This window comes from Mustela lutreola, chromosome X, assembly GCF_030435805.1.
Source record: "Mustela lutreola isolate mMusLut2 chromosome X, mMusLut2.pri, whole genome shotgun sequence".
NCBI lineage: Eukaryota > Metazoa > Chordata > Mammalia > Carnivora > Mustelidae > Mustela > Mustela lutreola.
Window position 1 is genome coordinate 15716303 of NC_081308.1, and position 20400 is coordinate 15736702.

The 20400-nt window shown below is 39.4% G+C and overlaps 1 protein-coding gene across 9 annotated transcripts in view; it reads right to left on the minus strand.

The window, feature by feature from the left end:
* The window catches only part of BCLAF3 (BCLAF1 and THRAP3 family member 3), a 59111-nt gene that overhangs the window by 19905 nt on the left and 18806 nt on the right, over positions 1 to 20400 (minus strand). For 6 of the 9 annotated variants that reach the window (XR_009349845.1, XR_009349846.1, XM_059156960.1 and 3 more), the window contains exons 3-9: positions 17891 to 18463; positions 16850 to 17518; positions 8855 to 9030; positions 7948 to 8040; positions 7248 to 7362; positions 6476 to 6539; positions 4908 to 5023 (exon numbers count right to left, since the gene is read on the minus strand). Coding sequence is in view for 6 of the 9 variants with exons in the window: in XM_059156960.1 (XP_059012943.1) it covers positions 4908 to 5023; positions 6476 to 6539; positions 7248 to 7362; positions 7948 to 8040; positions 8855 to 9030; positions 16850 to 17518; positions 17891 to 18463 (1806 nt within the window). In the remaining 3 variants the exon portion in view is untranslated. The remainder of the gene's footprint in view (positions 1 to 4907; positions 5024 to 6475; positions 6540 to 7247; positions 7363 to 7947; positions 8041 to 8854; positions 9031 to 16849; positions 17519 to 17890; positions 18464 to 20400) is intronic. The other 3 variants (XM_059156962.1, XR_009349847.1, XM_059156963.1) reach the window with 3 other exon arrangements.

The window sequence follows — 20400 nt, forward strand, 5'->3', positions numbered from 1 at the left end:
TTATACCTACTAAGATGGCTATGATCAAAAAGATGATGCCATCAATGTCCCTGACAGCATTATTTACAGTAGCCAGAAGATGGAAACAAAGTAAATCCATCAACAGAAAAATAGACAAATAAATGTAGTATATACAATGGAATATTATTCAGCCCTATGAAGGAGTGAATTTTTTTTTTAATTTGACATACAGAGATCACAAGTAGGCAGAGAGGCAGGCAGAGAGAGAAGGAGGAATCAGGCTCCGCGCTGAGCAGAGAACCCGATGTGGGACTCGATCCCAGGACCCCGGGATCATGACCTGAGCTGAAGGCAGAGGCTTTAACCCACTGAGCCACTCAGGCACCCTGAAGGAGTGAAATTTTTTTAAAAAATGAAATTCTGACACACGACACAACATGGATGAAAACATTATCCTATGCAAAATAAGCCAGAAACAAATGGACAATTAATATATGATTCCACTTATATATATGAGGTACCTAGAATAGGCAAATTCACAGAGATAGAAAGAATAGAGGTTATCAGGGGCTGGAGTAAAGGGAATGGGGAGTTACTCTTTACATGATACAGAGATTTTGTTTGAGAAGATGACAAAACTGTGGAAGTGCACAGTGTGAATAGCTGCACAACACTGTCGATGTACGTCAAGCCACTGCATCGTACATTTAAAAATGGTTAAAACGGCAAAATTTATTATATGTACATTTTGCCAAAATAAAAAAATGTGAACCGTTTGACAGATTTGTGACCAGGCAAAAGAGTGTCCAAGTTAAAGAAACGATTTCTCAGCCTCCCTGCAGCTAGGTATGGCCATGAGACTAAATTTTGACCAATGTTGCTGGAGCTGCTTGCATAAATTCCATGAAGTCTTTTTTTTTTTTCCATGAAGTCTTTAATGACAAGGCTAGAATATGGACACAATGGCCAAGGCAAAAACACCCCTCCTGGGCCATGAGGCAGACACCAAGTGCAGAAGATATCTGAGGAGCAGATATCTACCTACCATGCTCTGACTTCCTGACTGTAATCTTTCTCTACATGAGAATGAAATGATTTTTCTTTTGCTCTTATAGTCCATTCTCTACCCAGCAACCAGGGTGAATCTTTTAAAATTTAAATGAGATTATATTTCTTCTTGGGTTAGAACCCAAAATGTTTTATAATCTCACCCAGAGTAAACTACAAAGTCATCATGTCCTCCAAGGTTCTTTGCAATCTGGCCTTACCTACCCACTCTCTTCCTTCCCCACTGTGTTACAATCTTAAGGGTCTGCTTTCTAGTCCTGAAATAAGCATGATTCTGCCTGAGGGTCTTTGCCTTTAGCTTCTTCTCTTAAAATACTATCCCCTAAAAAGACCTTACGGCCTACTCCCTCACTTAATTCACACCCCTCCTCAATTTAAAAAAAAATCCCAAGTGCATTCCATAACTACCTAATAAAATCACACCACACATATCACTCTGTCCTATTAAGCTTCCTCTTTTGCCTTACTTTCACCTATCACCCACCAACATGTATTTATTTATTTTCTCCTACCATTAAACTGTAAGCTCAATGAGGACAAGGACTTGGTGTATATACCTTTTCACTGGATGTTTTCTATATCCTGTGTAGCTAAAAGGAAAGTCTCAGCAGTCTGACGTCCTCTCGAAGTCTACTGATTTTATTTTGAAGCTGCTTTATCCCCCCCATACCATACCTATATATACAGAACAACACCTTGGCAACACTGTATGGAACGTAGTAAGAGTGGATACAAGAGGCAGAAAGAGTGGGTCAGGAGAAGACATGAGGATATTAGAGTAAGAGATTGGTCAGAAGTGGGCGGGGAGAGAATAGGGTCTCTGAGACTAGACAGAATGTCCCAGCATTAGGTTTGCTTGGTAAAGATTACCTTGTGTATTAGGGAATAAATACTAATCAAAACTTAAACGCATTACAGTGTAAGTATCCTCTGTCCTATGTATTCCTTTGCAAAGTCTTCATTCATTCAACAGCTCTGAACTGAGCTCAAGGCAGTGGGAATACAATGGTGGGCAAACATACACACAGAGCGTGCATGTAACTATTTGAGGAAAGAAAAGATCACACACACACACACACACACACACAAAAAGATCACACAGGTGGGAAATTGCTACATCCTGTGATTTATGATTTCATATTCATTTCTTCTGAATTTCTACAGAAATCTAAGTGCTGACTTGATTAAATAGGTTTATGCAAAAACAGTAAGGAGATCAATTTCACAGACTGAATTTCTAAAACAAAAGAATAAAATCAACAGTTTTCTTTCTTATTTTAAGAAGGAAACAGAATTAGGATAAAGTTAAAGGTTTTACATAAGAGACCTTAATCTCACAAAACAAACTGAGGGTTGCTGGGGGGAGTGGGTAGGGAGAGGGTGGCGGGGTTATGGACACTGGGGAGGGTATGTGCTATGGTGAGTGCTGTGAAGTGCGTAAACCTGGTGATTCACAGACCCGTACCCCTGGGGCTAATAATACATTATATGTTCATTTAAAAAAAAAAGAAAGAGAAAAAAGTTAAAGGTTTTAAATGATTTTTTCTCTGAATCTTTTTTTTTTTTTAAAGATGAACAATAGCAAAGACTTGTGAGGATGTGAAGAAACTGACCCGTTCATACACTGCTGATGGGGATGTAAAATGAGGCAGCCACTGTGGAAAGCTGTCTGGTAGTTCATCGAGAAGTTGAATACAGAGCTATCACAGGACCCAGCAATTCCAACCCCAGGTATGTACCCAAGATAGATGAAAACATATGCCCACACAGAAACTTGCACATGAATATTCACGGCACCGTAATTCACCATAGCCAAAAAGTGGAAAGAACCCAAACACCCACCAACTGGTGAGGGGATAGACAAAATGTGGTTATCCATACAATGGAATATTATTCAGCCATAAAAGGAATATTCATGCTACAACATGCAGCAATGTTGAAAACAATACGCTACAGGAACGCAGTCAGCCACAAAAGACCTCATATTATACGACTGCATTTATATGAAACGTCCAGAATAGGAAATCCATAGAGACAGAAAGTAGGTGAGTGGTTGCCGGGGGCTGAGGGAAGGGAGAAATAGGGAATGACAACAGGTTACAGGGTTACAGGACTTCTCTGTGGAGTGGTGAAAACGTCCTGCCATTAGACAATGGTGACAGATGCATGACTTTGTGAATATACTAAACACCAGTAAATTCACTCTGAAAGGATAAATTTTGTGATCAGTAATATCTCAATTAAAACAAATCCTCATGCCACAGCAGCTGTCTAATACCAATAAAACAGTCCAACACGCCCAGCAAAAGGCCCTGCAGAGAGCCATCTTGGCATGCTACACGCCATCCTCAAAGCGAACACTAATACTACTTAACGCTGACCGGCTACTCTGCCCCTTATACCCAACACGTTAGTTAATCTTCACCACCACCAGGAGGTAAGAATGCTTCTCATCTGTATTTGATGTAGGAGGAAATAAAGGTGAAATAACTTGCCTTGGATCAGTCACAAAGCTAGCTGTCTACAGAGCCACGTGTTGAACTGAGGTGCAACTCCCGGGCTCAAGCCCTTTTTTACCTCAAAGGGTGGAGATATATTCTGAAGCATTACATGGTTTTTATAAAATGCTGATTGTCTTAGATCTGGTTTGAAAATCCTCTTTCTTGGCACACTGAGTTTCTTATACTTGCTGAGTTAAGAAAAGCATGAGAGAGAGCTTATGTCACTGAAGAGCACAGTCATGCTGTGTCCCATCAGGAAGCCGGAGACTTGCACCCACCAAGGAACAAGATTTTAACTATTTTATTTTCAGTTGTTTTATATGCCTGAACACACAGTTTTGCTATCTTTTAATGAGTTCCAAACTTATTATCAGCAGCAAGCCCGGTTTTGAACAAGCTCCGTGTATTTTGACTCAGACCTGGTTAGCCGCAGACCTGATTTAAGTCTACTCAGTTATCTTAGCAATTCGATTTTAAGGAATATGGGAAGAGAATCAGCACTGATCCTTCCTATTCACACACCCCTGCTTTCTGAGAGACCCAAACAGTCTGAAGAACTTTGGGCGAATTAGAAATTTTGTCCTATTCAAATATACCTCATAATCATACAGGGTCCCAGAGTTGCCATGAATCCCACATAGTTTTTTAGAACTAGAGATAAACGGAGGCCAATCTAGTAATACTCAGAGCCCTTAAAAGAACTAGAGTTGGGAAAGAAAAACAAGGATCTACTGATACTCAGTTTGCCACGCATGCCTTAAGTACTTTGCCTGTACCAGCTCATTTAATATTTCTAACCTGTCCACATTATAAATTGGTTCTTCTCACTTTATAGAGAAACATGCTCCCGAAACAAAAGCCAGTTTGCCCACGAGCAAACAGCTTGTAAAATGGCAGAGGTGGGATTTCCATTCCTGTTTCCTCCACATTTTCTACTATCCCTGCCTCTATTTCGTGAACATCCATGAACAGTTCCAAAAGAGAACTGTATTGACCTCAGGAAATTCTGTAATATTCAAAAAGGACCAGAATCTAAACGGCAGAATATGTTAGAGTTTCAATGAGGTTGAGTCAAACAGTCCATAACCTTGCAGGTCCTGGCACCTGCTAATAATCAAAAAGCTGTTACACTCTTTTCTAGAATTACAAAGACTCAAATACTCACCTACCCCTGGTGTTTCTGTTGTTTCAATCAAACAGCATATGATGATCCCTGAATAACTTTGAAACATTTTAATAGATTTCACTTAAACATATAAAATGGATTTGAAGGATTAAATCCCTACACTAAAATGAAAATCATCACACACAAAAATTGAAAAATATGCTAAAACCAAAAGCTCCCTGATAATAGGATGTTTTTCATCTACTGATTACCTCTCTGCAGCACTAGCTATGTGAAAAATGTGCTCATCTTCAGTCTGTAACCGTTCTTTTCTCCTTCTTTCAATGTCATGTCGTAGATCATTTGGATCTATTATTTTGACCAGAGTCTGAGGAATTTTGACAGAAGACAAACCATTCACATTACTGTTAGTTGCACAAAGACCATATCTAATAAGAACCTTAAGTAAAAGTCCTAAATAAGTTACCTTGTATTCACCCTGCTAATGGTAGTGTAAATTGATTAAAATATTTTGAGACACAATTGACAATGCACAGACAGAAAAGTTCATAACAATGAACCAGGAATCCTACCTGTGGGACTCTATCCCAAAGAAATGGCTATCTCCCCAAATATATTCAAAGTGCTAGATTTAAAATCATCAAAAAATGAAAGCAACTTAAATGTAAAATAAATTTACAGGAGAAGGGAAGAATGATTTCATGGGAAATTTAAGTCAAAGTAATAACACACGAACATTTGAATTATGGATTAATATAGGCTATGTGGAAGTCAATGTGAAAAAAATAACTACTGAGAAAAGTTAATTAAAATTTAAAAAGCTTCAATCATAAAAAGTCATGGGGAACTCAGAGATTTTACTTAAAGCAACATTATTAAGTAAAAAGCAAAAAGCATCCGAAACTAATATACTATGATAGCAGCTATGCTAAAATGCCAGATGTACGACTACAATAAAAGATGATCAAATGATATTTTGTGTTAAGTGGTTGACTTAGAGGTGATTTTTTCAAATTTCCTATGAGTTGATTACAGTTTTTTGACAAATAGATATTTTCTGAAAATAGCACCTATTCAATAAACCAACTTACCTCTGTAAGTTTAATAAAAATTGTAACCATTCACAAGTGAAAAAATTATTTAAATATTCGATCAGAAGCGTATTAAAATCGTTCCACTACAAAAACATTTCACTCTCAGTGAATAAATTCGCAGTTCTTTGAGAACTTGATATACTTCTAAAATGAGAGCCAGTTTTCTTGCCCCTCCCTGGCTAGTCCACAGTTTTTCTAATTAGCAAAGAAATGGGGGGGGGTGCGGGTTGAGGAAGTGTTGGGTGGGCACACAGAGCATGGCAATAAACAAAAATCAGTGTTATTTCCATTATTTGGCTAGTTCATATTCCACAGAACTTTTCATACATTCTACAGTAAACAGAAGGGTAGTTTCAAATTAAACTACGTTCTTCTGCATTCATCCACATACAATTTAAAAACATATTCCACATAACTGCTTGGGAAAAACGTAGGTATCAAACATACTTTCCGCAAGCTTTACAATAGTGTGACGTTTTAGAATGAATATTAAATGCTGTAATTTTATGTCAATTTCACAAAGCTGTTACCCTTAGGGACTGTCTCTCTTAGGGAATATTTTTGTCTTTTGTCAGTGTTCTCTCTGCAACCTAGCCAGTAACTAGAACCTTTGGAGAGCTTTGTAAATTTCAGATTCCCTTTTTTTAAAACCTCTATTACCAGTTCGCTTTTCCATCAATATGCCAACAATGTGAAACTCTTTCAGCAAAATTGTATTCACTTACCTGTTCTGGTTCATATACCATAGTTTGTTTATTCTGAAGCTCAGCCAAAGACATATCTATTCTCCTAAAATAATAAAGGCATATTACAATTAAATAATTATGTTATACACTGATACCTTGATTCCATTACTAGAGGATGGAATTTGAAATAAAGTTGGTGTGTCTTGGAGGAAGCAAAAGAAACCCGCCACCAGGTGGGTTTTCATCTACACGGCAGTCTCCCAGGACACACATATCCTGTGAACAACATCAGAGTGACACCTCAGTGGTTCTCAAATCGCTAGTCTGTGTAACCTTAAACTTTGCTCCGGTGATCTACTGCATTCTAACATTGATTCAGCTCAGCTCACGAGACAGGGCACACCACCTGCTCGGCCAGGTGCCAGCAGAAGAAGACATAGGTTTTCATCCGGCTGCCCTCAGAACAGCCATTTCTGACCACATGAAGCAACCCATGATTTCAATGGCTCGACAATTGTCTTTCATTCTTCCAGTGATAACTTCAGTAGGCAATTACTATAGACACAGCAGAATCAAAGTTAGGTAGGTAAAGATTGTCAAAGTCCTACACATTTAAACAATGCTACTCAATGGCTTTAATACAACCTATTCCATCAAAGTACGCTGGCCCAGTACCAGCTTAGGTTAGTCCTGGCTTTTAGGTAGGAAAAGAGTCCTAGAGTCTACAGCAAGCCCACAAGGCAGCACCTTCCCAAATCTTTCTGAGACTTATTCCCAAGAATTACATGGGCATACAATAATCAATCATTACCTGTGAATTTCTGGATCTGAATTCAATTTAATTTCATTTACATCTGCAGCTTGTATATCTCGCATTTTTGAAAAACGCTCATGCAGAGTAATGTCAGATGATGGAAAATAATTTGCTGAAAAAGGAAACAAAGAGTTTTATCTCAGTGTAAAACTGACTCCATTTAAAAGATTATATATAAGCACAGGAATAAGGGATTGTTAAAAAACATCCAATCTCTTTTCCCTTGGAAATAAGTGGGACCTAAACCTATTCCACAGACTAATTTATAGCGCTCCTATGCCTTCCCAAGCCTAAGCAACAGTAAAAAATGCCTGACTTATGAACACAAGGCTTCTGTTCCTATTTGACCTGCCCACTTATTTGCTGGGGGAAAAGCTCTCTCAAAGCGAGGACCTTTCTTCTCCCCGGTAAGACCTTAGTATACTGGGAAATAAAGATGGTACAGAGTTTTATAGTTCACCCAGAGGAAAAAAATAAAAACAACCCTGAAACATCAGAACAATTCTCAACGAATGCTAAATGTCGTTTACATATCACAGAAGGAGTCCTACTGCCATTGTACTTGAATTAACATTAACTGAAGCTGGTGAAGACATTATGAAACAGCTATGCTACAAGGGTTTTAACAGGATAGAGAGAAAGATAATACACTTGACCCATCAGAATGCTACTTAAGCAGTCCTTTTCTCTAACTTACTGTTCCTGTTCTGGGACAATCGCCTGGATTTTTCTGCAATACCACCTCCCTTTCTGCCAAGAATCACACTTCTTTGGGTGAGAGGGGCTGGAACTGAGAAAGGTGAACTGTTTCAGACAAATTGCATACTTCAAAGTAAATATGTGCCTTAGTCTGAGGGATTCAGAGAAAATAATCTGTTTTCAAAATACGTTTATTAAGATAAAAGTAAAATCAGTGCAAATATCCAGTAATAAACAGAAAATAAAAATTTTGAAATTCTTGAAGGTCTCCAGTTTATTATACCCATGATTGCTTTATTATGCAGCATCAATGAAGAAAGTTGTTCCACGTGACTGAATTTTCCAATGAATGGAAATTGGCCAGAAGCTAAAACAAAATAATTTAATGCAAATATTTAAAGTATTTGTGATGCAACTCCCTGATGCCATGAAGTATAAGCAAATCAAACCGGACTCTTTTGTCAATCACATCATGTTCACCCTTATGGCACAAGGCCTCAGCAATACCCTCAGGGGACTTTAAGAATATCACCACAATACCTAGACTTCCAGAGTTCTTGTCAAGTTTCAAATACGGTGTTTGTTGCTTCCTCCTTCCTGTTTGGTTATCAGTTATTGTTTCTTGCAACTCTCAGTAGTCCTGTGTCTTGCCGCAGCCAACCTCTCCCTTTCTGACTTTCAATTTGTAATCTACTATGAGTTGAAGTACCAGGTTATTGGAACAACACATGAAGAACGAGGTTTGAATCAATACCTTACACTCTCTATAACAGATTTCCTTATTAATGACCTAATTTTTAATGAAATATTAATTAGTATTACTCTAGCACAGATATTTACCTATATCTTGTGAAAAATCAGTACATTTTTGTGTCATCCCTAATGTATGTGCAAAATATACCAACCTTTAACTTGATGGATTATAGTTATGATTTCCTGAGCAAATTCTCCTGTAGGTTTGTTTTCAGTATTCTGAGTTGAGTCAAGATGTTCAAACACTGGATGAAAGTTCTCACTTTTCCTGCCAACAGCAACCAAATCATGTGACATCTGTCTCTCTGTGGAATAGCTAGAAGCAACCCTAGAATAATTTGTAAATGTTTAACTAAATTTGAAACTATTTTACTGAGAAAAGAACTTATTAAAATTAACCAAGATAGCTATAAAACTAAAAAGATGTTTATCTTTTCTTATAGTTAAGGCGCTGAACTGTATGCCATAGAACATGTGCAATAATGCGCAGGAGGAAATAGCCTTACACCCATGGTTTTGCGCTCTCCTTTTCAAATCAGAGATCATTAAGTATTTGTCCCTTTAGTAATAAAATCCTTAAAATTCTAAGTTAAGCAATTTTTACCTCCAAAAATACACCAAGGCATCAAAGGTCAATATGCAAAAAATAATCAGTTAGATTATTTTTACACCCAAATGTCCATAAAATTGTAAATCCAGCAAGTTTATACTATCTTGAAGTACTACCACACTTTAAAAGCTGGTATCAAACACAATAACTTTTTTGACTTCATAAAAATCCTTATACCTCTATATCAGCAATGAAAAACTCTATTTTGATATCAAACTCTGTTAAGATTAATCACTTGCAAAATCTCACTAAACTGTCAGCAAATAGTCTTAGATGTTAGCAAAGTTAAGATCGTTAGAACCAATTAGTGTTCACCCTAAATGTATCCTTAAAGAAATGCTACCATTTCTTACACAACCCCAGCTGTCCTGCCACTCTAATGCTTTCTGAATCTTTATAACTTGTGTTAAAAGCTCTCTTGACCTTTAGGAATCATCAAGAAGTCATGATTATGACATACAGCTAACAGTTACTGAGGGCTTACTGCAAGCCAAACACAGGGGCTCAGAACTCGTTTGCAAACATTACCTCATTTCAGCTTTACAGTAGCCTATGGGGAAGGTGCTACGACACTGGGACAATGGCTGTCTTGGTTGTTTTGCTTTTACATCCCAGAAGCTGAGTGTCTGTATGAACATAATCTTTCCAAGTGTCATAACGGGAAACTATACCTTATTCCAAGAAAGCTGCTCTTGCTTAAAACTACTCTTAAATTCTTTGTCTGCAGGCAGACTATGTGTCACAGAAGAAACTGTCTCATTATTTTATATTTATACCTCATTCTGGACCCAAAACGGCACTAACTAGCTTTCAGCCATCTTACTCCTCTGCATTTAACTCTAAATAGCTTTTCCCTCTTCTTGTTCACTACCCAAAGAACTGAGATTTACAAGCACTGGGGTTCTTCATGAGTATGTTACAGACTCTGAAGATAAACCCCCAAGAGAGCCCTGAAATGTGTTTTGAGTAACAGCAGCACCCCTGGCATAAATAACAAGTATCAATCAGGTGGATACACACCCGGGTGCAGGTGCGTAACTACATCGCTTAACAGCCATGTATTTAACACTGCTCCAGGGTGATGAGGAGCTTACAGATATTCTTTAAACTTTTGAACTTCTCTAATGAGACAGGCTTATGTGCCCATTTTAACTTATCAGAGGCAAGGCTTCCACATGGCTTCCCATGCTCCCTGCTTTCAAACGAGTGTCGAGACAACTCCCTGCCGAAGCAGAAACCGGGGAAAGTGACTGTGCAGCAGCGTGATGCCACTGCTGTGGCTTCCCTGATTCGTCAGAAGGACTTCCAGTAGAAGACTCCTTTCCCTTCTTTTCCCCTGATTTGCTCCAAGCTTCCCACTGTGTATCCTGTAACTTGCTGAGAGACATTCATTGATAAACACTGGAAGCTACAATGGCCCCGGGACAACCTCATTGACAAGAACTACAAATACTGTGTTTAATGGTACAAGAAGCCTGTTCCGTACCGCCCCCCCCCCCCAAAATTACTTTCAAAAACATTTTATAGGAGAAAAAGAAGATGTTCAAATAGAGCTACAGAAATGATCTGTCCATAAGGGGAAATCAGTTGATAATATTTTGTACTGCAGTCTCAGTTTCTCCCAAGAGGAAACTAGTTGATAAAGGTTTCCAGTTTTCTCTCAGGTAATTATTAAAATTTGCTTGTCATTTATTCCAAGTTAATTACTGGTATAACTCTTACACCCATTCCATGCCCAACCCTCAATCCCCAGGAGCACTACGGTATAGTTTACAGCTACACTTAATCCCGGAAATTTTAGTGTTTACAGTTCCTGTCCATTTATGCTGGAGTTTCTCCTTGCAAGATTTTTAATTTTTTAACATTTAAGAAATGTTAAAACTGTGACTTCCTAGGAAATACTAAAATTGTATCACCTGAAATTTTAGTCTTTTTAAGATTCTTAAGATGGCTTTGCTATAAGAAAGGCTTCTTGAAACTGGAGAAAGCAAAATGTTCTAGGTATTTACATTTGTACACTTAATCACCTCTTGGTTCACATTTTCCTTTTTACGATTTCCTAAGACAGGTATTGAGTAACAAGTTATTAATTTCAAGAAATACTTCCAATACAAGTAGGTAAGCTGAAAAGACCAAATGTTCTCATTTGGGATGCATTTTAGACAGTTTTAAAAATTAAAATATAGCCAAACACCTGTATTCTAGTACTATTTCTAATACTGGTCTAACAAAATTTTCCAGGTTCCTTTCTTCCCGCCTTCAACTCCACCTGTTTTGGTTTTTTTTTCTCTAAGGATATTTTCCCTGACGTTCTCACTGAATGTTGTGCATACTAACTAGGAAAACATAAAAAGCCACATTACATCTTAATTTCTTCTTATTCAGTTAAGATCTACCAAAAAAAAAAAAAACCCAACTGCATGGCAAAAACAATTACAAAAAGCCCAACAACAACCCAATCTAATGGATGATCCCTGCCCTCCGGAAGCTGATCGTAGGTAACAGAATCCACGTGACACATGCCACGTGCTCCTTTGTCAGTCTTCCCCCAAGAACTGACAATCTGTCCTGCCTCCCGTAGTTCACAGAGCTCTCCCAGTTACCTGTTTGCTCCTGTCTTCCTGAGAAGACACTTAGCATTTCTGGGGCTGTGGGTAAAGGGTCGGGGAGACTGCCTTTCCCCTGATTCAGCATCTTTTTTTCACAAAAGTCCCATAACTGGCCTCCCCAGCCCCAGTGCCCTTCCAAGCCGTCTCACAGAAAGCAAGCAGCAGCCGGAACTGAGCTTCCTGCCGTCTCTCATCGGCTAATCCTGTCAAGTCAGGCGGCCTGTGTGGCAGTCTCAGCTTCACAGCCTCCGGTCCCTCCCTCTATTCCCTTTCACTGACCCCTGGAAGCATACCTCAAAGTTCCTGTGTGTGTTGCCGGCCTTTGTTAACCTATAAATATAAAACGTCTTTCATTTCATCTCCACATGTTTAAAATCTTGGAAGCCTAGCTCACGTGTCAACAACTCCTGAAAGGAGCCTTCCCGGAGTCCCCCAGCTTGGGATCCTCTGAGCCCCACTTTGTGTATCACTCAGTGCACCACTGTATTGCAAAGATCGCCCTCTTTTCTCTTGGACCGGAGGAGGACAAACAGACTCCTATGCCAGTCGGCAGGCCCAGGGTACCCTAACAGGCTGTCTCACACAAGGTTAAGTCTTCAAAAAAGTACCTGCTGAATGAATAAATGATAAATGGAAAAGAACTTGGACAATTTGTAATGAGAGTTTCAGCTAAAAAGATGACAGACTTCAAAATTCTAATTGAGGCCAATTCAACTGTGTTTTTTAAACTTTCTTGGCTCACTTTCATTTTAAAATTGTAACTTTATTTAGACCAATTTAAATTTTAAATATTTCATTTTTTATGATATGAAATCTCAAATATATACAAAAGTTCAGAAAATCCTATGATGAGCTTGTCAACTCAGCTTTAACAGCTACCAACACATGGCCTACAGAAGCAAAGTTGTAAGGCCAGGAGGAACTGCAGGTTAATTTGGGCCCAAAAAGGTCTGGCCAGGTGGTCTGCCTGATGTCACAGAGCTCCTCAGGAACCCAGTGGAAGACAAAAACTTACGTACCCCAACCCGAAACGGAATGCTCACTAAGAGAAGCTAGGGTGAAAAATAGAAATTGATTTTGATCAATTGATCAAAATCTCAATTGATTTTTTACTTTTAAAAAACGTATTTTTAGGGGCGCCTGGGGGGCTTAGTGCCTTAAAGCCTCTGCCTTTGGCTCAGGTCATGATCCAGGGTCCTAGGATCGAGCCCCACATCAGACTCTCTGCTCAGTGGGGATCCTGCTTCCCTCTCACTCTCTGCCTGCCTCTCTGCCTACTTGTGATCTCTGTCAAATTAAAAAAAAAAAAAAAAAAAAACCTCTTTAAAAAACATATTTTTAAAAACATCTATTTTAAAAACGTATATTAGAAATACCAAGGGGGAAAACCTTAGCTTTTTGTGATACAAAACACTGAGGTAGCAGGTTTGTATTATCACAAAAGCATCTTCACCCACAGCTTATCATAAGTAGGTAAAACTTGTGTCACTGGGTTACCTTCCTTCAACCCTTGCTATGTTTTTCACATTGTTCCCCCACCTGTGCAGCACCCCTTTCCTTAGAACATCAGGGCTCCAATGTCTTCTGGGTCCTATCATCCACCTCATCCCCCTTGAGAATGGGGAAAGACCTGATGGGGGTAGGAAGGTGCTTCCTGTATCTCTTCTGGGGTTGGCGGTTGGGAAATAAAAGGATTATATGCAAATGTGACTGATAAACTCAGTTGAACATCAACTTTGCTAGCCAACCTTCCCATCCTAGACACCTAGTACTAGCCGCCAGGGAGGTCAAAGGAGCCTCAGGTCCATCCACAGCAGCTTATTCTCCTCCAGGGACAGCTCTCCTTGCCCCGCTCCGCCCCCATCCCCCCACCTCCTCCCTCTCACTTTCTTACTAGCCTGACCAAGGTTCAGTCTCTCACCTAATTGCCCATCATTAAACCAAAACCAAAACTCCCTTTATCTGCCCCAAGACTCCAGTATGTCCACAACAGTGTTTGGAGTTCATAATAGCATTCGTAGAATCTTTCCTATTACAACTTCCTAACTTACATTCTGAAACATGTAATTATGACTCATATGTAATGTCTACCTCTGATAATGCAGTTTCTGACAAAGTGGGTCACTAGAATATAGCCTTTGTTAAAAGAATTATTAACAATGCGGTGAACATTTGAGCAAGTGTCTACCTACCGCTGTTCTAGATACAAACTGGAATCTAGAAAAATCACCAGCCTAATCACCTATGACTTCAACTACATTGGTAAGTGGAAGAACATACATTGACATGTGACCAAAGCTAAGAAAGTAAATGAATGCATCAAACAACCATCTTAGACTTTCAAAAAATGGATAAACCCTCTAGATTTTAACCAACAAATAAACCCCTCTCCACTCCATGACTATTTTAATCTTTTCAAGCAGAGGAAAATCTAAGTTATATCAATAGTTGAGAACATGGCTATCGAGGGCATTAACTGCCTTTGTTTTATGGATACTTGATGAGTCTATACATAAGTAAATCCAGCCCCACAAAACTCTTCCACAACTTAACTGTTCACCAATAAATAATTATCATCAGAGAGAAAGATTGTGTTGACTATACTTTATCATACTGACAGGATACATATATTTATAAAGTTATTTATTCTTCAGGTCTTTGAAAAGGAAGGATTTGCAGTGTTAGCTCTACTATACAAGCCATCCTACAGGTCCTTGTCAGGTAATTCAGACATGTGCTGACAGGTCATGAACGTCACAAAATTATGATTTATAAATTCAAAAGAAAAGATACAGTAGCTTCAATTTTGGGAAGCTCATTTTTGTGATACATGATGAAAAGCAAGCTTCCATTTCTTCTTCCAATTATAAAATTAACTGTTCAATATTTCTAAGGAGGTCTATTAAAGTGAAATTCCTCAAAATTGGTATTTCTAGTATTCTTTAAAAGTGCTAAGCCAATTTATTAATTCTTTTAAGTTAAAAAATTAAATTAATTAATTCTTTTTTAACATCATTATTAAATATGGGGGTATTATTACTTCTATTAAAAAATTTTAAGACTGGGACACCTGGGTGGCTCAGTTTGGTTAAACATCTGCCTTCTGCTCATGTCACAATCCCAGGGTCCTGGGATCGAGTTCTACATCGCTGCGCTCCCTGCTCAGCAGGAAGCCTGCTTCTCCCTCTGCCTGCTCTGCCTGCTGCTCCCCCTGCTTGTGCTCTGTCTCTGACAAATAAATAAATAAAATGTTAAGAAATAAAAAATAAATGAAAATAAAAATAAAAAATTCAAGATTTTTGTGATTTGATGCAATATTGCCTCCAAAGGAAAAACCTATAAACAAAAATGAAATATTGAAGTATTTAAAGGGGAGTGTACTGATATCTACAATTCACTTTGAAATGTATGGAAAAAATAGGATGGAATGATTGATGGAGGACAGAAATAGATTATGAAAGCAGACAAAAATATTAATTGCAGACGCTCAGTGGTGTATATACAGAATTTACTGCACAGTTCTTTCAATTTTTCTGTGCTTGAAAATTTTCATAGTGTAATGTTGGAAAGAAAAAAGCTTGAGATAACATCCTTAAAGTTGATCTTACAGCAGTTTTTGTGCGCTTAAGGTAAAGAAATAGTAGGAAATAAAATAGTACAAAATGATTTAAGACTTATTATATGAAATGGGATACAAAATTATGAATATAGTATTATGATAACCATGTAAAAATATACACAGAAAAATAACAAAAGGAGCTGTACTAAAATATTAATAAAACTGTCCTAGGGGAGTAGAATTATGGGTGATTTCCTCCCTTTATTTGTCCAACTTTCTATAATGTAATCATATTTATAAGTGCTTTCTGTGCACATATAAATATACATATGTATATTTTATACTTTTATAAGTACAGTGATCATAAGGGAGGGAGACGGCCGTATCTAACTTTAAGAAAAGGAACAAAATATATTTGTTTAAAAAAGAGAGAGAGACTGTGGGTTCACCTCCCTCCCTGTCACATCCCGACCTTAATACTGTTTCATTTTATTTTTGACTGCAATACAAGTATGAGTGAACATAAATGCACCAAATCAGCATGGCCCATCACTTTTTTATTCACATACTGGTAGTGTCTTAAGGTAATGAACAGACTTAGCTGACAACACCCACTGCAGGGCCTTGTTATTTCCAGAATCCATAAACAGAGGTAAAATGCATAATGGAACAAAGCACGCAAGCCACAGTAGCAAAATATAACCTACTGTTGGGTGGTCTGTTTTTTCTTAAAGGATCATTAAGAGCTAAAGCGAATATCTTATAAATAAGCCTCTTTCTAGACTCTAGCCTAATTTCCTCTACCTAGGAGAATCTAGTTGGCTGAGCACCAACTGTTTTGAGATGGCAGCAAGAACCACGTTAGGTCACCTGCCTCCTTGAGCCGCAGGTGCTCTGACTTCCACAAGCAGGATCTTCTCTCGAGGCCTTGCTTTCCTCCTCTATAAAATCAGGGCCAGTGAATGGCCCTTCCAAGTCAAAAATTCTCTGGATATGACAACAGGGATAACAGGCTCTGGGAAACTGAGGAAGAAATAGGTCTCCTTGAACTCCACCCAGGTATCCCTGGCTATGGAAAATCTAGCAGCATAAAAACACATAAATTCATGAAGACAAACAACTCCATAGAGCGCCCTGCACCCAAAAAGTATCTTGAGATATGATGCAGAAACCAGCAGCCATAAGATCACTCTGTATTACTAAGCGTGGGATTTATCCTCCTCACAGCGCTTCTGTGAAAAATCCAGGCAATCCCTTCCTGCTCAATGGAATCTAAATACACTGTCAATTCCATTTTCAAAGCTTCAAACAAAGGTGGTGGAAACAGATATTTTTCTAAAACAGCACTAAGAAAAAACAAAAACAATACCTGGATGTATTTAGCGATTTCTTCACATCTATTTTAACAGTAAGTGATTTCTTCCTAAGACTGGCGGATGAAGGTTTCACATTGGAAAGTTTACTTTTATCGAGCTGGTTCCTGGAAGAGTTGCTCTCTTTCCTGCCATCCCCTTCTTTCTTTGCTTTCTCCTTCCGTTTGTCACTGCAGGGTCTCAAGCCAACATCATTTTTACTTGAATGCGTAGAGGCAGTGCAGTCAGTGCAGTCTTTCTTAGATGGTTTGGAAGGTTCTTTCACTTGCCCACCTTCAGTCTCTCTCCCTCTTCCAGCATTAAAACAAATGGACTGTCTATTTTCAGGGCCTTTTTGAGAACTGGACTTTCTATCTTCCTCCTTAGAGTACTTCTGAATTCTTCCATCTGGAAAGTCCTGGTCCCCACTTGAGGTCTTACGGCGTTTGTGGCGATAGTCACAGGACACCTTGGCTGCTGAACTGGTCTCTGGCGGTTCCCTCTGAGCACGTCGATGAGTGTGCGGTCCAAGGTTCCGCTGCTCTTTCTTCTCTTGGTAAGATGGAAGAGAATGCCCGAACTTCCACTGAGGGCTCCTGGCAGGCTCTCTGTTTTCATACCTCTCCACATCTTTAGGTCTTTTTGATGTGTATCCATATTTTCTGAAATCACGATCCTCAGGATACCTGTGTTGACATAAAGCAGTTTACACTTGCACTAGAGAGAAGAAAGTGAGAATTTACATGTGTGGAATGTTGGGCAGCATGGCTTTAAATGCAGAACGCAGTGGCAAGTTAACTATAATCCCTCTAGCCAACTCATAGAGGCACAAGGTAGCAAAGAGGAATATGCCATCTTTTGTTACAACTCTAGCCATCAACATGATTTACTCTAAAAATAAATACTTCATTACTACCAGCGGACCATAATTACATTACAGTGCTTTTTATCTTTTTAGACAAAAGCTTTTCAAGGTGGTTCTCTTCAACCATAAAGTAAACAGACTTTTGCACTTGAGGCTTTATACCAAATTACCCAGGTTTAATGTTTTCCTATACCTCTTCGGAAAAGAGCTCCTTTTCTCAAAGTCTTCAGAGCCTCTTCTCAGTGACTGAGAATAGTTTTCATCTTGTATCCTCTGGTGCCTCAACTCATCTTCGTGCCACTTTCCTTCAAACCGAGAAGAATCTGCTATTGACCTCGGAGGCGGTTTCCCTCCTTTTCCACTTCCTCTGACTCTGTAGTCATCAGCAATATACCTTCCTTCGCCTTTCTGGGAATAACAGTTCCTCGGGTACTCTTTGTAGGGTACATCTTCTGAGTATTTGGGCATATAGTGAGATCTTCTGTTACTTTCTCCTCTTCCTGACAAGTATGCTCGGTAAGGCTTGTAAGTATAAACATTTTCTAAAGAGTCTCTTCTTAAATTTGGGGAAGGTGATCTATGTTCGTAAGATCGGTAATGCACATTTCCACGAGAAGGAATCCTTGGTTTACTCTGTCCATGTTTCTCACTGTCCATTCGCCAAGTGATGGGTCTTTTTGGATCCTTCCTATATTCACAGCCATAATGCCCATGAGAATGTCTTTGCTTGTAGTGTTCAGAATTTCTAGGTACTGGTGATAAAGACCTGTGTCAAGAAACAGAAAAGTTCAGTCCATTTAAAGACAATAAAGAAAGTTTATCTTAATATGAACTACCTAAATAAGACATTTGCTTCCCACTGCTTCTTCCACTCATATCAAATGCATCAATTTGCTACATCTGTATTCTAAACTGTCCATCTGGGCGTCTGACTACTGCTCTGGCCAATTCAACAAGCATATTCTTTCCATCTGAACTAACGTGTCCCACGTGCATATTGAAACGGGCTGAGGACACCCATCCTGCTGGAGGAGGACCAGCTTAGGTACACAGTAAGATAAGATCCATTTTGGAAGACTGCCCACAGCAAAGTCTGGGCAAAAGAGCCAGTCAGCAAAAGCTTGCATTAGGTTCAACAGTCAGGGAAGAAACAAGCAACTGGAAGGCTAGATAACACTGATAAATGTGTAGGAGAGTCTCCGGGAAAGTGAACATAACCTCTGAAATTAAATTAGATTCTAAGAGTTTACGAAACCAAACTAAATCCAAACTCAGACTCAAGACTGACCTCACAGTTTCTGCAATTGACTGACTGTTCTTTCTACTGATGCTATAACACGGAGCAAAAAACTATATATCTGGTGTGTGGAGTAGGACGGGGAAGAAGGTATTAAGGTTTGAATTTCATACTTAGTTCCTCCATAAATACTACTAACATAGATAAATTGCTGTTCTTTCCCAGACCTGTTCCCTTATGTGTGCTGTTGCAATAGAGCTTATAACTTCAGTGAATGTGGGCTTCAATGTAGCCACTGTGCTCCCTAGGAGCAGCACATTTTTTCCTGCAACTACCTTCCCTAATACCTCAGCATTGCCAACATCAAGACTTCATTCCCGCAGAGGAGGAAGAAGGCTCCTGTATCCAGGGAAACTAGTCTGAGCTGCCTGGACTTCCAGAGCAAAGAGCACCACTATCTGGAATACAATCAAGTTCAATTTTGAACCTGGGGACCTTTCCTCCCATCTAACCTGTCCAATGTCCCAATCGCCTCCCTGAGGGCTTAATATCTTCTAATCAACAAGGCAGCTACCCTAGCAGCTTTCGTGACTGCCCAGGGAGCTGGAGCGACCACGAGTCAGACCCTTTCCATTTGGTGACACGTCTGTGTCCTCTTGATGACAAAGGAGGCAGATTTACGCCCCTCGTAATTACGCCCTGTGGTTCCACACAGCTGAGGAGCCCAAGCCTCATCAGGGGCGACAAGCAAACCCATCCGGCCTTTGCCTTGGAGGAGACGTAGCCTGGATAGCAAACAAATTGGCCCTCTTTTCCCGAGGGAGGCCTTGTCTCCATCGTCCCACACTGCGGTGTCTTGGTACAGAAGCCATCAGTATACTAGACTTGACAATATCTGCCTCTGGAGTCACCAAGATAGACATACTAGCAAGTGCACTATTTAGCTGACGAAGGAACTCTGTCTTCCAGCTGGCAGCACCTCATCACAGGAAGAAGCAAGCAGAGCCTCTGAGGACCTTCTGGAAGAGTGCATCTCTTCCATCACTAAGGAGAACAGCTGGCAGCTAGAGATAGAGGTCTTCCAGACCGGACGAAATACTCAATCTCTTACTTTAATCCTTACCTCATAATGAATACTGCTTCGTTATTATATTTCACATCAGGGGATTTTTTTTTTTAAGGAGATTGCTGGAATGGTTACTATCATTTTCAATTCTCCTAAAGAAACAAAAGAGATCTGAGGAGTCTGTTGGGAGACAATTCTCCATGGGTCTCTTGCCTTCTGCCCTGGTAGGCAGAGGTACTGATGGCTTCTGTGCCAAGACACCGCAGTGTGGGACGATGGAGACAAGGCCTCCCTCGGGAAAAGAGGGCCAATTTGTTTGCTATCCAGGCTACGTCTCCTCCAAGGCAAAGGCCGGATGGGTTTGCTTGTCGCCCCTGATGAGGCTTGGGCTCCTCAGCTG